The sequence below is a fragment of the Leucopleurus acutus genome, assembly GCF_964270905.1.
Source record: "Leucopleurus acutus genome assembly, chromosome: 14".
NCBI lineage: Eukaryota > Metazoa > Chordata > Mammalia > Artiodactyla > Delphinidae > Leucopleurus > Leucopleurus acutus.
In genome coordinates this window covers 12,634,097-12,654,861 of record NC_139156.1, presented here as the reverse complement: position 1 = coordinate 12,654,861, position 20,765 = coordinate 12,634,097, and the positions used below count along the sequence as shown (strand labels likewise).

At 40.6% G+C, this 20,765-nt stretch overlaps 1 protein-coding gene across 2 annotated transcripts in view; it reads right to left on the bottom strand.

The window, feature by feature from the left end:
• FAM204A (family with sequence similarity 204 member A) overlaps window positions 1-16,562 on the bottom strand; it is a 31,999-nt gene extending 15,437 nt beyond the window's left edge. Inside the window, exons 1-5 of one of the 2 annotated variants that reach the window (XM_082853824.1) lie at window positions 16,519-16,562; window positions 10,196-10,437; window positions 9,577-9,664; window positions 9,186-9,216; window positions 8,898-8,997 (exon numbers count right to left, since the gene is read on the bottom strand). In XM_082853824.1, coding sequence (XP_082709950.1) covers window positions 8,898-8,997; window positions 9,186-9,216; window positions 9,577-9,664; window positions 10,196-10,429 — 453 coding nt within the window. In that variant the 5' untranslated portion in view covers window positions 10,430-10,437; window positions 16,519-16,562. The remainder of the gene's footprint in view (window positions 1-8,897; window positions 8,998-9,185; window positions 9,217-9,576; window positions 9,665-10,195; window positions 10,438-16,518) is intronic. The other variant, XM_082853825.1, reaches the window with a different exon arrangement.
• Window positions 16,563-20,765: the final 4,203 nt, after the last annotated feature.

Here is a 20,765-nt window from a genome sequence, read left to right as displayed (position 1 = left end):
AGGATGATTAGGTTTCTTTTACTTGCTCCCGACTGGAGCCTGAGACTGGCATTCAATAGCCTCTCAGAGCCTCAGAGCCCAGGCCGTGCTGCTCTACTGTCCTTTTCCCATTCTGGTCCTGTGATCATCCACCAGTCTCCAGAAATTTCTCTGTTTTGTACTTCTGCAGAATTCTTCTCCTGATAGTCCAAACAACGTCCTGGACTCACTCTTCCAACATCCTTCATTTTCAGCGCCTGCTAAATAACACCCCACCCCAGAATCTATACTCAAGGCCAGGGATTCTCCAAGTGTGGTCTGTGTACCAGGTCAGGTCTGCGAGTGATGCCAGTCTAGGAACTGAGCTTGTGCCAGTGTGCAAATCAATTACATGACTACGCACAGGTTTGTCTAGCTGACTTTGTTTAGGGGAGGAAGGGTATGGGATGGGGACAACAAGACTTTCTCAAAGAAGGAAGTAGTACACTGAGTTACACTCAGGCACAAGTTCTTTATTTCCTGGAAGCCCAATACTTTGAATACGCTTGCTCTAGGCCATGTAAGACCTTTACAATCTAGGATTCTCTCTAAACACAAGATTCTGTCCTTCCACTTACCCCAAGTCCTCGGAGCCAGTGAACCGGCCTTGTCTTCATTTGGAACCCCATACTCTGTCACCATCGTATTTATTCTCACAGTCCTTCAGCCCCTTCCTGGAGTCTCCTATCCTGCCTCTCTGGCCTGCAACCCATGACTAACCTTTTCAAACTAGACTCTAGGCCAAAAGTTCTCAAAGTCTGAGTCTGGACCAGCAGCATTAGCACTACTTGAGAACTTGTTAAAAATGCAAATTTGAATCAGAAACTCTGGGGTTGGGGCCCAGAAATTCATTGATTCTAACCAGGCTAGAGTTTGAGAACCACTGACCTAAGCAATACCTTAGGCAACTAAGCAACTTTCTCCAACATCACATCTTGTTTTGGTTGTTCCCAACCACTTGTTTCCACTACTTTAACATCTAGGTGTCCCAGCAAAGTCAGAGAAAATCAAATGACTCAATTCACTGGCTTTACTAAATGCTCCTTTTCAAACTCAGCTGGGTAGGCTCTCAGTTCTGCCCTTGAAAGTTCCCACACTCCTATAAGAAATTGTTGCATGTCTTTTTCATTTTTTCAAATACCCTCAACCCTACCTCCTTCCTTTTCAGCAGATTATAACTCTACCCCTACTTCATGAGAGGCTGAGGTGGTGGGAGAGAGGGAAGAGGATAACCAAGGGTACGTATGTACTTTCTATAATCTTCCTCTCACCCGCTTCTCACTTACTCTGTTCTTCCATCCTTATTGCCTCCAAGAAAGAATCATCTCTCTTCCCAAGACTTATCCCACCTCCTGTGCTCATCATAATTCCACCTGCTTACATGTTATCCAGAACCCTTCTCTATAAATTTTCTCCTCTCTCTCTCTTTTCTCCATCTTTCTCTCATCCTATAAATAAGCTTGTCCTCCCCAATCTGGACCAGGGGCTGGATGAGATGACACAGCTCACCTCCCTCAAACTGATTTCTTCTTATGTCGGTACTTCATCTCTCTCGAAAGCAGTATATCAGTTGTCCCGTGTCATCTCCCATTCTTCTTTATTCCTTCTGTCCTCATCATTCCTCTGAAACTGCTCCCTCTACAGTCATAAATGATACCATTTGTCCTTCCATCATCTCTTATGTCAACTACATCCTCATTCTTAAAACTATCTCCCCAAATGTCTATCTTAACTCTCCTCTGATGCCCCTTATCTCCTCCTGTTGTCCCCTAATTATAGCAATCCTCAAGGTTCTGTGATTGGCCCCCTTTTCTTCTTACTCTTCCCTCTCCTCAGTATTATACTCGATCCTAGGCCTTCAATTATTTCTTATAAGCTGCTTTGCATCTCTAAATAATTCAAAACACCTGACCTCTCCCCTGTACTAAGACCCGTGTCTCCAGCTGCTTGCTAGTCATCTTCATGTTGAAGGCCTTGCAGAGGCAGGGTCTTCCATGTTTATCATGTGGAAAAGCAAGCTCATCAATTCCTGCCCCGACTCTCCTTCAGGGGTGACCCCTAGTCACCCCGGAGAGAATCCTCCGTTATGTTCAACGCCTCCGATCCCTGGCTCTTATTTTCACTCTGCTTTTGTAGTGTTTCTCATGTCTCCCTTCTGTGCTTCCTCAGGGCCTCATCACCTCTTGTTTGTAAGGTTTCAACCCTCGTCAAACTAGTCTTGTGTTTTCCTAAAGCAGATCCCATGTCATTACCCAGCTCCAACCACTATCACTTCTTTCCTCGTTTTGAATAGCACCCAAATCCCTTCACAACAGGGTCCCCAAATGCTTTCTCAGCCCCATCTTGGGCAAGGCTGTACTTCCTATGCTCTGGCCACATTTATCAGTCTCTTCATACTCCCTGTGCCTCTGGATGTGTTTCTCTTTGAAAAATCTTAACCACCCTTGTAAGTCTCATGTCGAATGTTACCTTCTCTCTCTGCAGGTTCCCTCATGCCTATACACCCGCTGACCCCACAGCACCCTCCCCGATGCCCAGTACCTAACTGCTCCCTGCTTGCTGCCGTGCCTGCACACCACGTCTCTCTCCAGCACTTTCAACTCAGCAGCCTGACAGCATCCATTCTCCAGCCTGTCCTGCTTATTCCACATAATAGGTCTGCTTGTTTCCCTCTAATTATTTAGGCTTCCTGAGATTATTTAGGACCTGGGTGCTGTACACCTTTACTCCAGGCCCTAGGATAATGCAGATCTCTTTTTACCACCAATGCCCAGGAACTAAACCAGCAGTCTGCTTATTTAGCGAGGCATTTCGCTGCAGCAACTGGCTAACTTAACTCCCTTTGGTTGCCACAGAGTCACAGCTTACGGTTAATGTCACAAAGTGGAAAACAAGAACATTCCCCTTTTCTGGAAACTTATATGAACTGCTGGGCCGAAAGGTATACTTTTCACTTAAAAATAAATTAGCTAAAATTACAAATCTCTCTCTCCACCATCAACTAACTCCCATTCCCCCAGCCATTCCAAGCAGCATCTAATATAGTGGAAAGAGTGCTGGACCAGGAGTCAGAGGACACAGTCACAGCGCCCGGTAAAGGAGGTACTTAACTCATAAGGCTCTGTTTCTTTAAAGAAAATGAGAGAATCAGCTTGGATGACCAAAATTCTCTCCTAGAAATAAAATCCGAGAATTCCACTTACATGGTCAACTTTGATTTTAGCTCTTTTAAAAGTTTTTTTTTTTTATTTCAACAAAGTTTCGCTACACATGACTGTTTCTTTTTTTCCTCCCGTTTCTTTTTTCTTTCTTTCTTTTTTTTTTTAGCAATTTATTTAAGTAAAATATAATTGTTCTTTTTGGCTCTGAAAAATTTCTGGTTCCATAGGCACACCCAAACTCTCTGCTTCTATAAGAAGATACTAACATTCCAAATATTTTCAAAATGCTCATGTTAAAACAAACAAAAAAAAAAACCCTGAGGTAAAACATTTCCATCACCTTAAGACTAAAAGTTAGTAACAGTTTACAAAGAACATGGTTGCTGAGGTCAGACCTGGGTTCAAATTATAGCTCCTCTACTTACTGGCCAAGAAACCCTGGGTTTTGTCCCTAAACCTCTATAAGGTTGCAGTTATCTCACCTGTAAAATGAGAATAATGCCACATTCTTTGCAAAGTTATGGTAAAGGTTAAAAAAAAAAAAAGTAAAATACCTAGCAAAGTTTTTAGATCATAGAAGTCATTCAATAAATAAGCTATTTATATTATATCTATCAGGATACCATTAAAACAAAAAGAAGGTTCAGCTCTGTATTACTACAGACCTCATTATAGTTTGTCAAGGGCTCAGACCCAAGTATAAGACCCAAGATTTCAACTTTGAGTCAGTAAGTAGTCTCATGAAATAAGATTTGAGTATTAAAGCTTTCTAAAAGTCTTAAGTTGGACCCCAGAGTAACCTTTATTGGAATTATCTAGGGCATCTTTCATACCACAGGAGTGGCAGGGGGCACAGAAGCACTGCTGATACTCTGCAGGTCCTCAGCATGCTCCTAAGAGGCCTTCTGGCAGGAATCGAAATTTAGCTTCAGATATACCTCAGTACAGACAAACTTAGGGATGGCAACTTGGTCCCAGGTGGAAAATCATCTAAGCCCAGTATCTGACAGGTTCCCATGAGGCAATAAGTAATCTCTTATTAACAGTTTTGTTGCAGACGTCAAGGCAGTACTATAAATATCTAAGAAATTTATGGGTATTAGGTTTAACATCAAGGAGTAACCATCCACATGTGTGTAGCAAAATCTCTTTTAACATACCGATTAAAGCTCTTTAAGTCAAACTGTAACAATATATTTCTAGAGAAATTTTGCTATTAAATATTTATTCAGATAACATATTCCATTTTCAAACCTTAATACAAATGAAGTGTCCACTCAAGTTTGTTGTTCTATGATTAGACCTAAATACCTAGGGGAAAAAATTAGGTAATCTCTCCATAAAGGAGGAAGAAAAAAAAGAACTAAGAATTAAGTGCTACTACTTTTACATAAAAATCACGCCTCCCTAAATTATTTGAATCAGGTAAGTAAAAAACTAAGTTGGACTGTTACTTCAGAAAAATCTAGATTTGGGACTATTTTACTTTTCAACCTGCTCTGTTTTCTTAGACAAATCATGCTAGGCTTCAGTTTCTTCATCTGTATTGTGAGAATAATACTGGCCATACCACCCACCCAACGGGGATCACATAAGGATGACGAGAGAACGGTTTGTACCTGATCCCAGGGGAACAACATGGTACCTCTACACCCCACCATCCACCCTACCCACCCAACACCCACCTACTCAAGGCAACCAGCCTGTGATCTTTGTATTGGCGCTCCGTGTAAGATTCTAGTAAAAAAGAGTATTCTGCTAAAAAAATAAGTTTGAAAAAAGCCGTACTATACAATAGCAGCTTCCTCTCATAAACAACTAAAAATTATCAAAGACATTGTGCAGTTACTCTCAAAATTTTTAAAAGTACCTCTGGTTTTTCTTGCCAAAAAGTATCCATTAAGTATACATAAAACTACTTTCAAAAATGACTGCTGCCTAATCAAACTGATTCAACTAAAGAATACTTGAGACATTTATAATGAAATTAATGAGTAAAATTTATTCTAAAGAAATTCCCACATAGACACAAAAGAATTGTTATGATTACAGAATTATTGATAAGTGCCAGAACTGCTGCCATTAACACAATTATAGCTGTATTTAATACAAAGAACACTTTAAAACAGCTTTGGATATTAGGAAGATTACATTTTAAAAATATAAGTCTCTCTGCACTGTCAGGGAAGCAGGTGACAGCAGTGTTGCCAATACACATCCTTGGCTGAGCAACAGTTTTGGCTTGGCAGTGGAGAAAGAAAGAAAGAGACAGAGAGACAGAGGAGAGAGAGACAGAGGAGAGAGAGAGAGAGGAGAGAGAGAGAGAGAAGGAAGGAAAGGAGGGAGGGAGGGAGGAAGGAAGGAGAGAGAGAGAAGGAAGGAAGGAAAGGAGGGAGGGAGGGAGGAAGGAAGGAAGGAGAGAGAGAAGGAAGGAAGGAAAGGAGGGAGGGAGGGAGGAAGGAAGGAAGGAGAGAGAGAGAGAAGGAAGGAAGGAAAGGAGGGAGGGAGGGAGGAAGGAAGGAGAGAGAGAGAGAAGGAAGGAAGGAAAGGAGGGAGGGAGGAAGGAAGGAAGGAGAGAGAGAAGGAAGGAAGGAAAGGAGGGAGGGAGGGAGGAAGGAAGGAGAGAGAGAAGGAAGGAAGGAAAGGAGGGAGGGAGGGAGAGAGGAAGGAAGGAGAGAGAGAGAGAAGGAAGGAAGGAAGGAAGAAAAAGAGAAAGAAAGAGAAGAAGAAAAGGAAAAGAATAAAAAAGAAAAAGGACTACACGATAGATGTAAGAAGTTTGTTTTGTTTTACCATTCTTGAGAGTTGAGTGACTGAGCGAAGAGAGACTAAAAAGGCTCTCTGAGATACGGTAACAGATCAGCCTCTGCTCCAGAGAAGTAAAATAATGGACTATAAATCCATGCTAGTTTTGTCCATACTGCATCACGGATTTTCATGATCCTCTCTAGATTTCTCGGGCAGTGCTATTATCTGCTGAACTTACATTTATTCTTAGCATTTATCTTGGTGCCCCCCGTGTGGACATTCTTTAATGTCTATTTACTCTGTTGGATTCACAGTAGAGACTTTAGCATGACAGCAAAAGGGGCGCATGTGAAACAGTGATCCCAAACCAAAGAATGAGTGTGAACCTGCTGGCATGCAGTTAAGCTGAACTACCAAGAGGATATGAGATAATCTGGCTTCACCAAATCCTTCCTTTCCTCTTATGCTTGCACTTATTTATAGAATATTAAGTGCTGGCAACATCCTGGGCAGATACAAGCCTGGCCAGCATCAGTTTCCTTGTTTAGGTGATGTCATGACTTTCTTGGGCAGATGCCATTCATACAGAGGAATGCCTACCATTAGGAAAAGCCAAACTTATAAAACAGATCAACAGGTGATTATAAAAGGGTTTAGAGCGGTCTTCCCTTAAACAGAAATTCCTTTTTAAAATGGTGTTTGACTTATAATTCCTTCTAGAATTCGTCTAATGTACAATGCGAAACAGAACACTAGTTCCTAAAACTGAGTTGTTTAAAAGATTTTGCACATGAAATCCTAGTATCCTTGATTAAAGCTACTCTTCACAAATTCCAAATTTTAGACAAAGAATAAGTTGGCCTTATCTTCCGAGTATCAAGAAGGTACAATTTCATATATGTAGGGAAATAAAAATATTCTAATACAGATAGATTGTCAAAAAATGCCTTCAAAATTTCTACTTTTTAGAAAGGCTAAAATCTGAATTTCATAGCTTTAACTTCACTAAGAAACAATTCAGACATTCTAAAGTCAATACAGTTATGAGAAAACACAACAAATACTGTAAACAGCTGAAGATCAAAGACCACCTAAGTCACAAATAAAACTTTAAAAAATATTTCCTATGAGAACCAACATTTAACCATTTCTTCCTTCAAAAGAACAATCCAGTCAGAGGTTGGGACTCTAAAGCAGGCGGGCCAGAAATGGCCCGTGGACCGCTGCCATCAGCATAAGCCTCCTCCCTCAGGCTTTGGAACAGGTTTGGTAGTCAAGAGCATCCTCCTCGTAAGATCCCTCCTCCCGGCCCACCAGAATCACAGGAGTCAAGAGCACAGCAATCACACTTTAAAATTCTCACCAGCCCCTTGGGCAGTGAAGCTGGAGAACTGAGAATGGCGCAATAAAGCCTGGGTTTCAGTTTCACCTCTACCAGTGCTCTTTCTTTGTAAGAAATTTAGCATTTCCGCACCTGCTTGAACATTTGGAAAAAGGAGATTGCTCAACAGCTCTAATTATTTGCAGCAGCAGGTGATCCTGGTTCCAATTCCGCAGTGTTCTAGGGATTAGGTGACAGGAATTCTTGGCAAACTTGGAATCAAAAGGTTCGCATGTAAAACTCTGTTGTGTCAGTTTCTTAATGCATGTGCCCTCAGGAGGCAATTCCACCCAATGACGGGTTTAAAAATCAGAGGTTTTTCATAAGAAATACTGATTAACCAGAAAATGGTAATCACCTCTATACACAGTAGTATACAGCAATGATCCTGTCTATACATGCAGGATACAATATCCTTGGGCTTCAACCAGCAGGCCTCTGTGCCTCTGTCCCTATGGCCCAGAGCTCAATTTTCATGCTCCTGGAGTCTGTCAACATTCCCCTAAGTGAATGTATAAGTTATTCATTCATTCAAGCCTCTACTAAATATTAACGCCATCTCTAGACTGACAACTCCCAAGCACGCACCTCAAGCTCACTCTCCTGAAGTTCCCGCCTTGTTTTACCAATAGTCTACTCTATCCCTGCTTGCTATTACCCATGCCCCAGAATTAACTCTGGATTAGGCCCCACTCTAAACCTCCCCTCCAAAGCTTTCCCATTTTTGTAATTCACATGACTATTCACACCACTGCTTAAGTAAAACCCTGAATGGTTCTCTCCCTGCCCTCATAATCCTAAATCTCCCCACCACCTCGTAAGCAATCAGGAGGCAAATACTGTTGATCCTACTTCTACAGTGTACCTCAACTCTACCCACTTTTCTATCTTCAGCAGCACCATTCTTGTTCAAGCCGCCATCATCTCATGCCTGGAAGAGTCTCTTAACTGTCCTCTTCTCATCTGCTTTTGTTGCCCCAAGGTCCATCTTCCACGTAAGATGCAATCTTTTCAAACGTAACTTAGATCACATCACTCCCTTAACTTAAAACCCTTGAATGTCTCTCAATTGCACTGTGACTAAAACCCAATTCCTTACCTTGTCCTCTAAGGTCCTACAGAGTTTGGTCCCTGCCTGCCTGCCTCTCCAATCTTACCTTGGGCCACCCACCCTCCTCCTCACTGACCCCGTCCAGTCAGGCTGACCTTCTTACATCTACTCAAATGTTCTATGATGACTCTTCCACCCCTAGGATCTTTACCCAGGTTATCACCTCTACACTAGCATTCCTTATACAGATGGTTCCTTCCCATCCTACGGTCTTAGTGAGACGGCACCCTCTAAGAAAGGACTTCCCTGACCACTCAGCTAAAGTGGGGTTTCCATTTTAATTTCTTCACTGTACCCTGTTCATTTCTTTCTTAACAGCTTTTTTAACGATTTGTAACTATATATTTACTTGTTTATCTAGCATCTTGCACACATTAATTTCTTCACTGAACGAATTAATGAGGAGAAACACCTTAGGCAAGGTTAATTACAAACATTTCCCACTGGCTAATGTAAGATGCAATAAAAAAGATCTTACCTTTTCAATTTTTTTCCTTTTAACAGGGGGGTCAAATCTATCGTTGACTCCAAAATACTGAGTAAGCTCCTTCAACTGGGTTTCACTTGAGGACTGTTCACTGTAAGAAGAGAGACAATAACTCATGTTTTACAAAATGTACTCACTTTTACATTTACTGTTTTTAATTGGTTACTACAATTATATTACATCTACTAGTTCTTACGTTTCAGAGGTTAAGTAGTTCAACTATTTGTACAAGTTCTACAGTACTATCTAGGACAGACAGATATTTTAAATTCCACCTACCTTTGAGATTCTTCTTCATTCTTCAATTTACCTGAAAAAGAATTCACAGTGTCAATACCAAGTATTCGGTTATTTCAAAATTATGGTTATTAAAAATTGTTGAGGGTTTCCCTGGTGGCGCAGTGGTTGAGAGTCCGCCTGCCAATGCAGGGGACACGGGTTTGTGCCCCGGTCCGGGAGGATCCCACATGCCGCAGAGCGGCTGCGCCCGTGAGCCATGGCCGCTAAGGCTGCGCGTCCGGAGCCTGTTGCTCCGCGACGGGAGAGGCCACAGCAGTGAGAGGCCCGTGTACCACAAAAACAAAAAACAAAAAACAAAAAAAAAATTGTTGAGCTCAATTGGTCACAATTTAATATTAGCACTATTGACAATTAACCTAAATTAAAACACCTTTTCTGGAGCGTTTTCTTTTTTTCTTTCTGGATCTTGAAGTTGAGATTTTCTGTTCAGAATGTTTTGTATGCAGTTCTTGAAATTTCTACATAAAAGTAAAAAAAAAAGAAAGAGAAGCAAATATGCTTTGAAGCAAAGCATACATCTGAAAAATAACATGTTAAGTAATAAAAAACTATAACATTTATAAAAATACAAATTTAATGAAACTAGTTCAGTTCTTCTTGAGATACTCTATTGTCTGAGACTTTCACAACCTGAGTTTTTATCTTCATTTATTTCCAAATAAGTCAATCTGATAATCTGAGGGTAAAAGTCAATGGCTCATAGAAAACAAAGAGATTAAGACTGTATTATGTTAGGCCAAGTAGCTAATCCTACTAACTGTTTTTTTTCTTCCTCTTTTTATGAAAAACAAAACAAAAATGAACATAAGTGTCTGAGTGGCCAGTGAATTGCCCACAGACCCACAGAGTAATAAAATTATTGAGTCAATCTTCCATACCTATTTACCTCCCAAGAACATATACATTCTGACCACAGCAGAGACACACACAGGAACATGCACACACACACAGGTACAGGCTTTAATAAGAACACGTCAGAGAAAACCTACATTCCACATATTTAAGGGAATTCCAGAGGGACACTCTTCATATGCATTTACATTTGCCTCTGCTTCAGTTTTTGGTCCATCTGTAGGGATATCTGAGACCTCTGTGTTTGTAATGGTCCCATCTTCTTTACCTTCTTCTAAGTTAAGTTCAGAGCCCTCTACTGTGGCTTCATCATCAGAATTCAACTCAACATCACTTTCATTTAGGCCAGGAGGTAGCAGCCCACTCCACATCTTTTCTGCTAAGGGAAAAAAATGAATTAAGACGTATAAAGTAGACATGGAAAGAATTTTAAAACCATTAAAAGATACCCCAGCAACCTAATAATTATACCAATGGTTTGGGAACAGTCTATCTAAACTTTTTCTTTTAATTGGTATAAAGTGGGATGTATCCTCCATATTAAGATAATTTAAATATTTTGCTTGTATAAATTTTTTGTTTTTTTGGCGGTATGCGGGCCTCTCACTGTTGTAGCCTCTCCCGTTGCGGAGCACAGGCTCCAGACGCGCAGGCTCAGCGGCCATGGCTCACGGGCCCAGCCACTCCGCGGCATGTGGGATCTTCCCGGACCGGGGCACGAACCCGTGTCCCCTGCATCGGCAGGCGGACTCTCAACCACTGCGCCACCAGGGAAGCCCTGTGTGTCTAAATTTTTAAAAAGTGTATTTTCAGCAAATTTGTTACAAGACACACCTACAGATGAATGACTTAATGACAATAGAACCTCGATTCTCTAATATATGGATAATCTTGTCCAAAGAAAAGAGGAAATTCAGTAAAAGCATTCACTGCTCAAGAATGTTAAGAGCCTAACAATATACACTGCAGGCAACTTAAGAATTATAATACTATATTTCAAGCTGTAACAGTTACAGAAGAAAATAAAATTGGATGTTTCGCCTGTATTTGAACGCACGAAACTTCAAGGGACTACAGAGTAGGAAAAGTATTACTCAAAGGAAAAATTTTAAGCTACGCAGGTAGTTTGAGAAAAGTATGGTGGTAAAAAGGATGTCCTAGTTTTACATTTTATACTGCTTGCTAAAGTAATACTAAATGGAGTACAATCCTAACAATTTAACAAAAACATACAGCTTTTTAAAATAATACTGTATTTGGGAAACAAGTTAAAGTTCAGGGTAATTCTTATCATTAGTTATACAGCCCATTGGTAGAGAGAACCATTAACTACTGTTAAGTCTAACAAAAATGATTTTTAAAAACTGAGGTTGTAATCATTTGCTAAAATTATAATTGAGTACATTTTCACTATTAATCTCCACGACACAGTCTATTTTAGCATACGTAAGGAGCCAAAACCAGTTCATTCAAAAGAGGCCTAGAATACAGAAGTTGGCTGTACTGCTCAAGATTTACGATCAACTTAAAGGAATAAAATAGATGGAAATCTTTTTTGCTAACCTTTCTGCCCCCTATTGCGTTAACCTAGTAAGAAAACCACCAGCATTGTCTCTGAGACAAAGTATCACGGGATTTTGCATTACTCTGAATAATGGTTGCCTGATAACTTTTAAGGACCTCCTCCTAAGTCCAAAGAATCAGTTCTCACTTTTCAGTCTGGGTCCAGCCTCATAGTTGCTGGCTCTCTGAAACATCCTCACCAAAACATTCTCTTGGCTTTTTAAGAGGAAGGGTTCTAACATCTAATTACTCCAACTGTAATCCTGACTCCACCAAATATTAGTGGTATGAGGAAATCATTTTTAACACCTCTGACCCTCAGTTTTTTCATCTGTTTTACAGGAATAACTATATTGCACACAGGGTTATTCTGAGGATGAAACAAGATAAGCTATTGAAACACTCAACACAGTGTTTAGGAGGTTCTGGGGACTTGATCAATGCTAAGTTCTTTTTGCCATCATTATTATTACTTCTGTGGCCAGGTACTGCATTTTTATCATTTCTATCATGGGTGGCAGCATCCATAAGGTAGCTTTGAAGTTTCTAATGTTTAAGGTGCATTCACTTAGCAATTGATGCAAGTCAGTTACTTCCTTGATTTCCACAGTCTGACTGAAGTTTCAATTAAAAATGTTGATGTCTTTTTCTGAATGGAGCAATAAAACCAGAAGCAAATTACCAGGAAGATAAATGGAACCTAAGCTTCAAGGCTCTTCTTTTTCACAGGTCCTTCCAAAGTACTATACCTGATTTTCTATATTTTAAATCTGTATTCCTTTTTTTAAAGAGGAGACCTCAAATTACATAAGCTCCAAGCCCTATAAAACCTGGATCCATCCCTAAATCTGGCCTGAGGATTTTAAAAGTTGGAATGGAGGTTATGTTGAGATATTCTGTTAGCACAAAGGACATAGTGTAAAACATGCCAGTATTGAAGAACAGGTGGTGTGCTATTAATAAAAATATTTCTACTGTTTTGAGAAGCAGGGGGAGGGGAGTGATAATAAGCTCCATCATGACTTCGCCACTGACATAATACACCTTCAGGCTCACTATCCCGTTTCAGGACTCAAGGACAGTAACAAGTTTCAGAGTTAGCTTTCTTAGCACCAACTGGGGTTCTACGTTCGAAGCCACTGTTTCTCCTCCCTGTCCATAGCATCTTTTACATGCCCACTGTGTGCCAGGCACTCTTCAAGACATAGGAACAGCAGTATACAAAACAGGCAAAAATGCCTAACTTCATGGAACCAACATTCTATACAAATGGCAAGCTTCTGTCCATCAGCCAAGTACCACTCAGCCCAGACTTCAGCTGTGACCGCTCAGATGGGCACAGTTCCTCCACTGGGCCACTGCTTCAGTATCTCCACAGGGTGACTCTGTGCTCTGGGCACCCAAATGGGTTTCACCTTGGGAAGCAGTGCCAGTTGCCGTGGACAGCGCATGCCTTTCCTCATCAGCCCTCAATCATTTTTGATCACTTTTGGACTTTCTCAAAATCATCTATTTTTAGTAAGTTCTTGCTGATGTGGCATTAAGAACTGTCCTCAGGACGCCACTGACTGGTATGATAGTTTCTTGTGTGTGCCCACAGGGGAAAAAAATTAAAATAACTTTTAAAAAGTGGACTCTATGTCCAAATCCATAAAACAAGGCAAAGTTCAAATAAGGTGTGTTTCTGAACTTAATTCCTAAATATCTGTAAAGTGATGTGCCCTTCTCTGACCATAAAACACATACACACACACAAATACCAGGGCAACTTGGTGGCCACGGACAAACACAGATTATTCACTGAGGAGCGTGCAAAATGCCCCCCTGAACAGCAGCTTGGCTGCAAGTCAGCCAATATGGAGTGGCTGCTTCGTGACTTGTTTTAGGCTTACGTTCCAAAACACTGTCTTTCTACTCAAAGCACATACATGTTATTCATACATTTGTATTGTACTATGGTACCAACTGGTCCTATCAGGCCCCCTGTTACTTCTGTTGTGTTCGTCTGGATTGTGATTCTCCAGTTCTCTGAAGTGCTGCTCACCTCATACCTTCCAGAGTGCATTCCTTCATTTTAAAGCAGATCACTCCAAATTACCCTTCACATGTGAAAATTACTCAGCCATTCTCAAGAGACGTGGCATACCAGAGAACAAGAAACAAGTTTTTTAGTGTAGATGATCGCCAGGTCTATAGAACACTCCGTGTATCAATACATAAATTTTCACGTTTTTAGCCTGCACGTCAAATATTTTAGTTTTATCACTTAGCCCCAAAGAAGATGTAAATCATTCAGAATCCCTTTTTTCTCTATGGTTTTGAGTATCAGCCTCTCCATTTCATATTGGAGAGATTTTTTCCAATTCCACAATTATTCTACAAAAAAAATTGTGTGTATGCTATGCAGAACACATCTTTAGTCCAGGGCTGACATGATTTATGATGAACAAAAAATATTTATGTATCATCCTCGTCTCAATGGCTGGGCTTTCTTTTGCCCGTGGAAACCAAACACAGTCACTACACTTAGCACACCTGGGCAGACGGCAATGCACCTAGAAGAACACGACACAGCTCAGCAGTTCCTCAGCTTAGGTTTTCCCAAAGTTTTATGAAGACAGTAATGGAGGTCTCTAAGCTAATTTCAATATTCAAAAAGCCCAATATATTTTATTATCTCTCAAACAATATCATCCACCTTTAGGTCAGGAGACTTAAATTCAATGAAACATTATTCTTCACCACACATTCATTCAGCAGAGACTCTGATTGGTAGCTACAGACCTGATTTTTATTAAAAAAAAAAAAAACAAGAACAAAAATTAATGAATATAGTTTAGTGGACACAATCTTTCAAAATATAGCATCCATGGAGATATCAAATTATAATAAAAGGGGTTCTAGGTTGTGAAAGGATTGAGAACCAGTGGTAGAGCAGCAGAAAAAATACTGTTTTGAAAGTCAGAAGATGGGTTCCTGGTCCTGAACAACAAAATTGTGGGGAAGACACTGCATCTGTCTGGGTCTTTATTCTTAAGCTATAACATGAAGAGTGTGATCAGATCTCTGGGATGTCCTGCTGCTCTAAAATGTTTCTTTATGGATCTCAGTATTATACGTGCCCAAATGCCCAGAATCACCTCATTCTTTGCTGTAACATTCCATCCTCTCGCAGTCAGAACAATACTAATTAAACCTCAACACCCCAGAAGATAAGGGTTCTCTCCTAACCCAGCCACCACAGGCAAGCTTGCTAGTTTTCAGTAAGACTCTGCACTTCAGAGAGAACACCTAAAAGATGCTCTGCAGAAAGGGAAAGAAACCCCAATTGTGACAGAAGAAACAGAAACAAAACGAAAAACAAAGCAGGTCACCGCTATACATGGCATACAAACAATGTGACAGGCACCGTTTTACCCTTAATCCCCACCAATGACCCTTCCACTAGGAATTATTATCTAAACCCCTTTTACAGATGAGGTAACGGACTCACCTAATGCACTGTAATCCACTTATCTTAGAAAAATAGAACTCTATAGCTTGAAAACTCTATAGAGAACAGACTTTAAATAGTAATATATTCTTGGTGACACAGATTAGAGAATGGGTCTGAAGAATGTCTCCAGCCTGTAATTCTGTTAACATTGGTTAACAGTGAGAATTTTCTTCTCACTTTCTAAGGGCAGAAAGCTATGTAAAATGCTAGGCTAAATCGCCTGAAGTCACATTCAGAGATCTGGGTAATAATGTCACATTTTCTGGAAGTCCAGGCAACTGTGTATAACCAAAACTCAATCTGAGCAGTTTACTGGGTAAATGTCTCCTGCCCGTAATACTCCAGAATTTCAATTCCATTTTTACCAAATGAAGCTGTCTTATTTCCCAGATTTTATATTCAATTAGAAATAAAGAAATCTGAATCTTGTCTGATCTGAATTTAATCTTACTTGTATGACAGTCACAAGCCACCACCCACCAATCTCGATTGTGTTAAATAATTTACACAATAATCAGTTTCTGTGACTGGGAATTAGTTACTTAACTGAAATACTTTTAAGCATGCTGTCATCAACATTAATGTAAATGTCCTGTTCATGTTTATGAAATAAATACGCTCCCTTTTCTCAAAAAGGTAGAGAAAGTACAACTGAATCACAGGCCTGACTTCGGATTTAAGTTACCAATCTGATTACCCTGATAAACTATTTAGCAGGATTTTGCATGTATGCATATGTTTTCATCAAAGTGAGTGTTTTGTTTAGCCAACACTTCCCCAGACTCAAAACCCTACACGGAAGGATTTACAAGTAACCAATAACACTTGGAGGCTCATTTCAAATTGGATGCAGCTGTGAGAATACTTACAGGGTGCAAGACAGCAATAGGGTGGCTCTAGAAAGGTACATCTTTTCCTGTTTGGCTGCACAACCCGTAACTCTGCAGGCTCTCCGGCAGCAGGGTCACACTCCGATCCCCGAGTGGGAAGAATCCCCGCCCAGCACAGAACTAAGCGTTGCAGATTCTGATGTAGGACGTCTAGCTTGCTGACACTCCCATTGACTGCAGCTGTCTTCCGGGTACAGCAATTGTAAACCAGAGACTGTTTTCCCGGACCGAAAGTCTGTCTCCTCGTCCCCTCTCACTCTGGCTGAGGTGGGACGAAGAACCCCTCTCCCACCAACAGGACGGGGAAGGCGCTGCGACGCCGGGTCCAAGCAAAGCAAAGGCCAGCTCCGCCGACTCTCCCGCGGGCCCGGCCAAAGGGTTTGAAGGCTCCGCGGAGAGGCTGTGAGGCCACCCACGCTGGCTCCCTCGCTCCCCGCACCCGGCCTTCCCAGGTCCGTCACACCGGAGTCCGGGCCGCCCAGGAGCCAGCCCAACCACCAGCTCTACTCACCGGTCCGTAGCCGGCCGTCCAGCAGCCATCTTATGACCCGTCAACATCGCGCCTTCTCATTGGCTCCAGAATCTCAGCCAATAGGCTAAGGCCTTTCTGGCCTGGGGTCGCCATGGAAACCGGCCGCGCTCAGCTATGCTTTTAAATAGGCAGGAAGGGATTGATTCCTTTCTTTCTACTTATTTTCTCCCAGCTTTTCTCTCGTCGTTTTCTTCTTTCTTCTGGACGTTTTTAAAGACTGTTCTTTCTCCATTCCTTCCCGTACTCCGTGGTGAGGAAAGTGCTGGCTTAGACCTTGAACTGAGTTCATTCCCCAAGGACGGAAAGTCACTGCAGAAGCTCTCTAGACCCTTCTGGGAACGTTTCCATTCATACATCCTTTTCCCCTCGCTCCCTTCCTTACTTTTTTTTCTTTCTGTACATATTTATTGAGCAGGCACCCTGCCAGCCTATGTTTAGAGCAAAATGATCCCTACTTCTGCTCTAGTGGCGCTTACCGTTTGGTGATCGTGGCAGCTGCTTCACTGACCAGCTATGTGGCCTTGGCCAAAAGCTCATTGAGCTCCTTTTCCGTGGCAGCCACTGTCTTAGGCTCTGAGAAGGGGCTTAGGGAAGCATAGAAAATAAGCAAGGGAAACAAGGGGACAAAAAAAGCTCTATGAGGAAAATAAAACAGCATAATATGACCGTGATGGGAGCGGGGCTATTTTAGAAATGCTTCCATTTTCTGAAATAACGTTCTGTAATAATAATAAGAATACATTCCTATTTTCTAGTGTTGTAACGATTATGTAACGAAATACACATAAACCCCTTAAGGCATTACCTTGCCAACAGTAATTTTCAGTTGGTCTTGGCATTAGCCTTATCAGTAATGCCTTTCTTTGAAGCATTCTAAAAATGTGAAAGAATTTTGTATTGCACTCAATAACATATCACAATTTAGTATAAACCGATGTTTAAGTGTAATACTTAACTATCAACTACCTCACCCCCATTGTTTTCCAGAACATGTGCCAGGTGTATGGAGTAGTTTTCTATGACCCCAAAATCACAGCAAAACCTGAAATGACAAGTTTGGGTTACTAAAGTCCTTTCTCACACTCACATTCTCTGATGCTCGATTAGAAGCTGGGCTGAGTGGTGTGAGGATCTGTATGAAACTCTCCTGGCCAAATGTGTCCAGCCCCTCAATAGCGTTTTTCCCTGAATCCAATCCATAAAAAGTAGTTAAAGAGAGGATGTGTAGGAAAATGCTGTTGTGACTGCTACATTGTTGCCTCTTAATTGCTATCTTAGTCTGCTGGGGCTGCCATAACAAAATGCCACAGACTAAGTAGCTTACGCAACAAAAATTTATTTCTCACAGTTCTGGAGGTTGGGATGCCTAAGATCCAGGTGTCAGCAAAGTAGATTTCGTTCTGAGGCCTCTTCTCTTGGTTCGTAGGCAGCGTCCATCTTGCTGTGCACTCATAAAATCTTTTTTGTGCAGTTGTGTAAGGAGAGGGAGAAGGAGAGAGAGAGAAGGGGGTGGGTGGGGGCAGGAAGGGCTCTCTGGTGTTTGTTTCTTCTTAAGAGGACACTAATCCTATTGGATCAGGGCCCTACCCTTATGGCCTCTTTTAACCTTAATTCCTTAAAGGCCCCATTTCCAAATACAGCCACCCTGGGGTTAGGATTTCAACGTATGAATTTTAGGGGTACACGAACATTCAGTCCATAACAAATGTTGATGGTGGAGGTGTAACCAAAATGGGGAAAGAGAGCACAGAAGGGGAAGAACTGAGACATGAGGTAGGAAGGAAATATTGTTGGTCTGTTTCAGAACTATCTTGATTGTTTCTACATATGTTCCATCAAAGAATACTCATTGTTTAGTGCATATAAATGTGCAAGGGATAGAGGGGGAATATCATTATAAGTACTCCAAAGACTTACAGCCACCAGATTACACATCAAAGGTTTCTGGAAAGTCCTACTCCAAAAATATGTAGTTTAAAATGTTCTCAATGTTAACTTGAGAATTCTCAAATATCTGATTGTTTACTCTTATGACATTATTGGATTCCTATAATAAACGTAAATAGCTCAGACCTTTTTTCCGGTTTCGCTTGTAAGACTTTCAGTCTCTGAATATTATTATTTTGCCAGTTTTCTGGAGGAAATGTCAGTCATTTGATTTATTTTAATCAATAAATTTACCTTCCCTCCAGCAAATTCCTGTCCTGGAACCCTGCCAAACCATGCATTTTGTGAATGAAATACTTGTATTTGTGAGATTTCTATGAAACATAGAATTATTGAATATCTTTTACTAAATCATAGTGAATGTGATGCAGCTAGTGAATTGTGCTTGAATTGTGTTGCATCTGGCACTAATTTCAAACATGTAAGTTTCATTTAAATTTTCAAACATCTTAAAAAGCATAAAGCAGTTTTTCTTTGCCAAGAAATATTATAGTTTATGAATCATTTTTCCTTATATTTAGTAATTTTTATCCTTAGTGTAGAGATTACAAGTCACACTCATATTATAAAAGATTAATTGTGGAGGTCTTTTTTGACAGCTGCTAAATTTCTGATTGTTGAAATTTTCCCCAAATATAATGAAATCCCTTAAATATTTCTCAGTTGTAAAAAGTGAATATGACTTTGTTGAACAAATGATAAATGTGCTTCTTGCTGAAACTGAGAAAGAGAATAGTTATTTCCATCTGTACAAAATGCCTCATTGAAGAAAAAGTAGTCTAGTGACTTACGTGAAAGAATAGAAACAAGAGAGTTCTGAACTTTAGGAATTGTGTAACAATTTCTCTATCTGAATTTTGTTTTTAATTTGCAAATTGAAGCATCGATAACAATGTTAATCTTCCAAGAATATGTGGAACAACTAACACTATGGCATCAGCAACTGTTGATATTGGAGGAAACAAAATTTCTGTAATATAGGATGTTGCCAAAGAAAAGTACTTTTTCTTTATTCATCATGTCTGGTACTTTCAAATTCTTCAGGTCCAATAGGTTGTACATAGGAAGATAGGAGAGGAAGCATTTCTGGGTGCTAGGTATTTTGCAACTAATGTCATATAAACCTATGGTGTACTTATTATTGTTTCCTTTTGACAGACAAGGAAATTAAGGCTTCAAGAGTTTTAAGAAACTTGCCTAATGTCACACAGCTAGTAACATGCAAAACTAAGGTGGGGATGTTGCACTGCACTCTGAGGCTCCTGCTCTTTCTGCTGTCACACGCTACCCCTTTTACAGTGAAGTTCCTGATAAATCCCAGCATAGTGCAGTCAATAAAGTGTAGACATCATTAATACCCAGTGGGATGTGTACCGGGTGGGAGCTCGTGAAAAGAGAGGCTTCGGGAGCAAAATGTGTCTTCTCTCTCCATCTCTCTTAGTACCTAGTGAGTGATCAAATCCCATCAGAGGCAGCCTCTTCAATCATTGCTGGATTGCTGCATTGAAATCTATGTTACTTTCCCTTTTCCTAACACCTTCATCCTCCGAAACAGCCCATTGCCTGATTAATCTCTCTAAATGAAGGAACACGTGTAAAGCTTTTGACACTCATCCTAGCATGTAGTCAATAGTCAATAAACATTAGTTCCCTTCCCTTACACATAAAAACTCTGCGTGTGTGTGTGTGTGTGTGTGTGTGTGTGTGTGTGTCTGTGTGTGTGTTTGTGTGTGTTGGGGCAAGGGGAATTGAACAGGCAGAACACAGAGGATTTTTAGGGCAGTGAAAATACTCTGTCTGATACCATGATGATAGATACATCTGTCCAAACTCATAGAGTGTACAACACCAAGAGCAAACTGTAATGCAGACTGTGGGTGATTTACGATGTGTCAGTATAGGTTCATCATTTGTAACAAATGTACCGTTCTGGTGGGGGATATCAGTCGTGGGGGAGGGGCAATTCATATAGGAAAGAATCTCTATACCTTGCCTTCAGTTTTGCTGTGAACTTAAAACTGCTCTAAAGATAATGTTTTAAAAAATCATAAGATGAATAACACTTCATTACTTGTGAAAATTACATGAAATCCAAATTTTAATGTCCATAAAGTTCTATGGGAACACATACACACAAAAAACCTGAGTACATAAATGTTGACAGATTATCAGATTACTCTGTCAACGTCTTCGTGGTCTTTACTATGTGCCCAATGCTTAGCACTTTGCTAAGGTTTGAGGAGAATACAAATGAAGTATATGAACTGACGTGTCAAGAA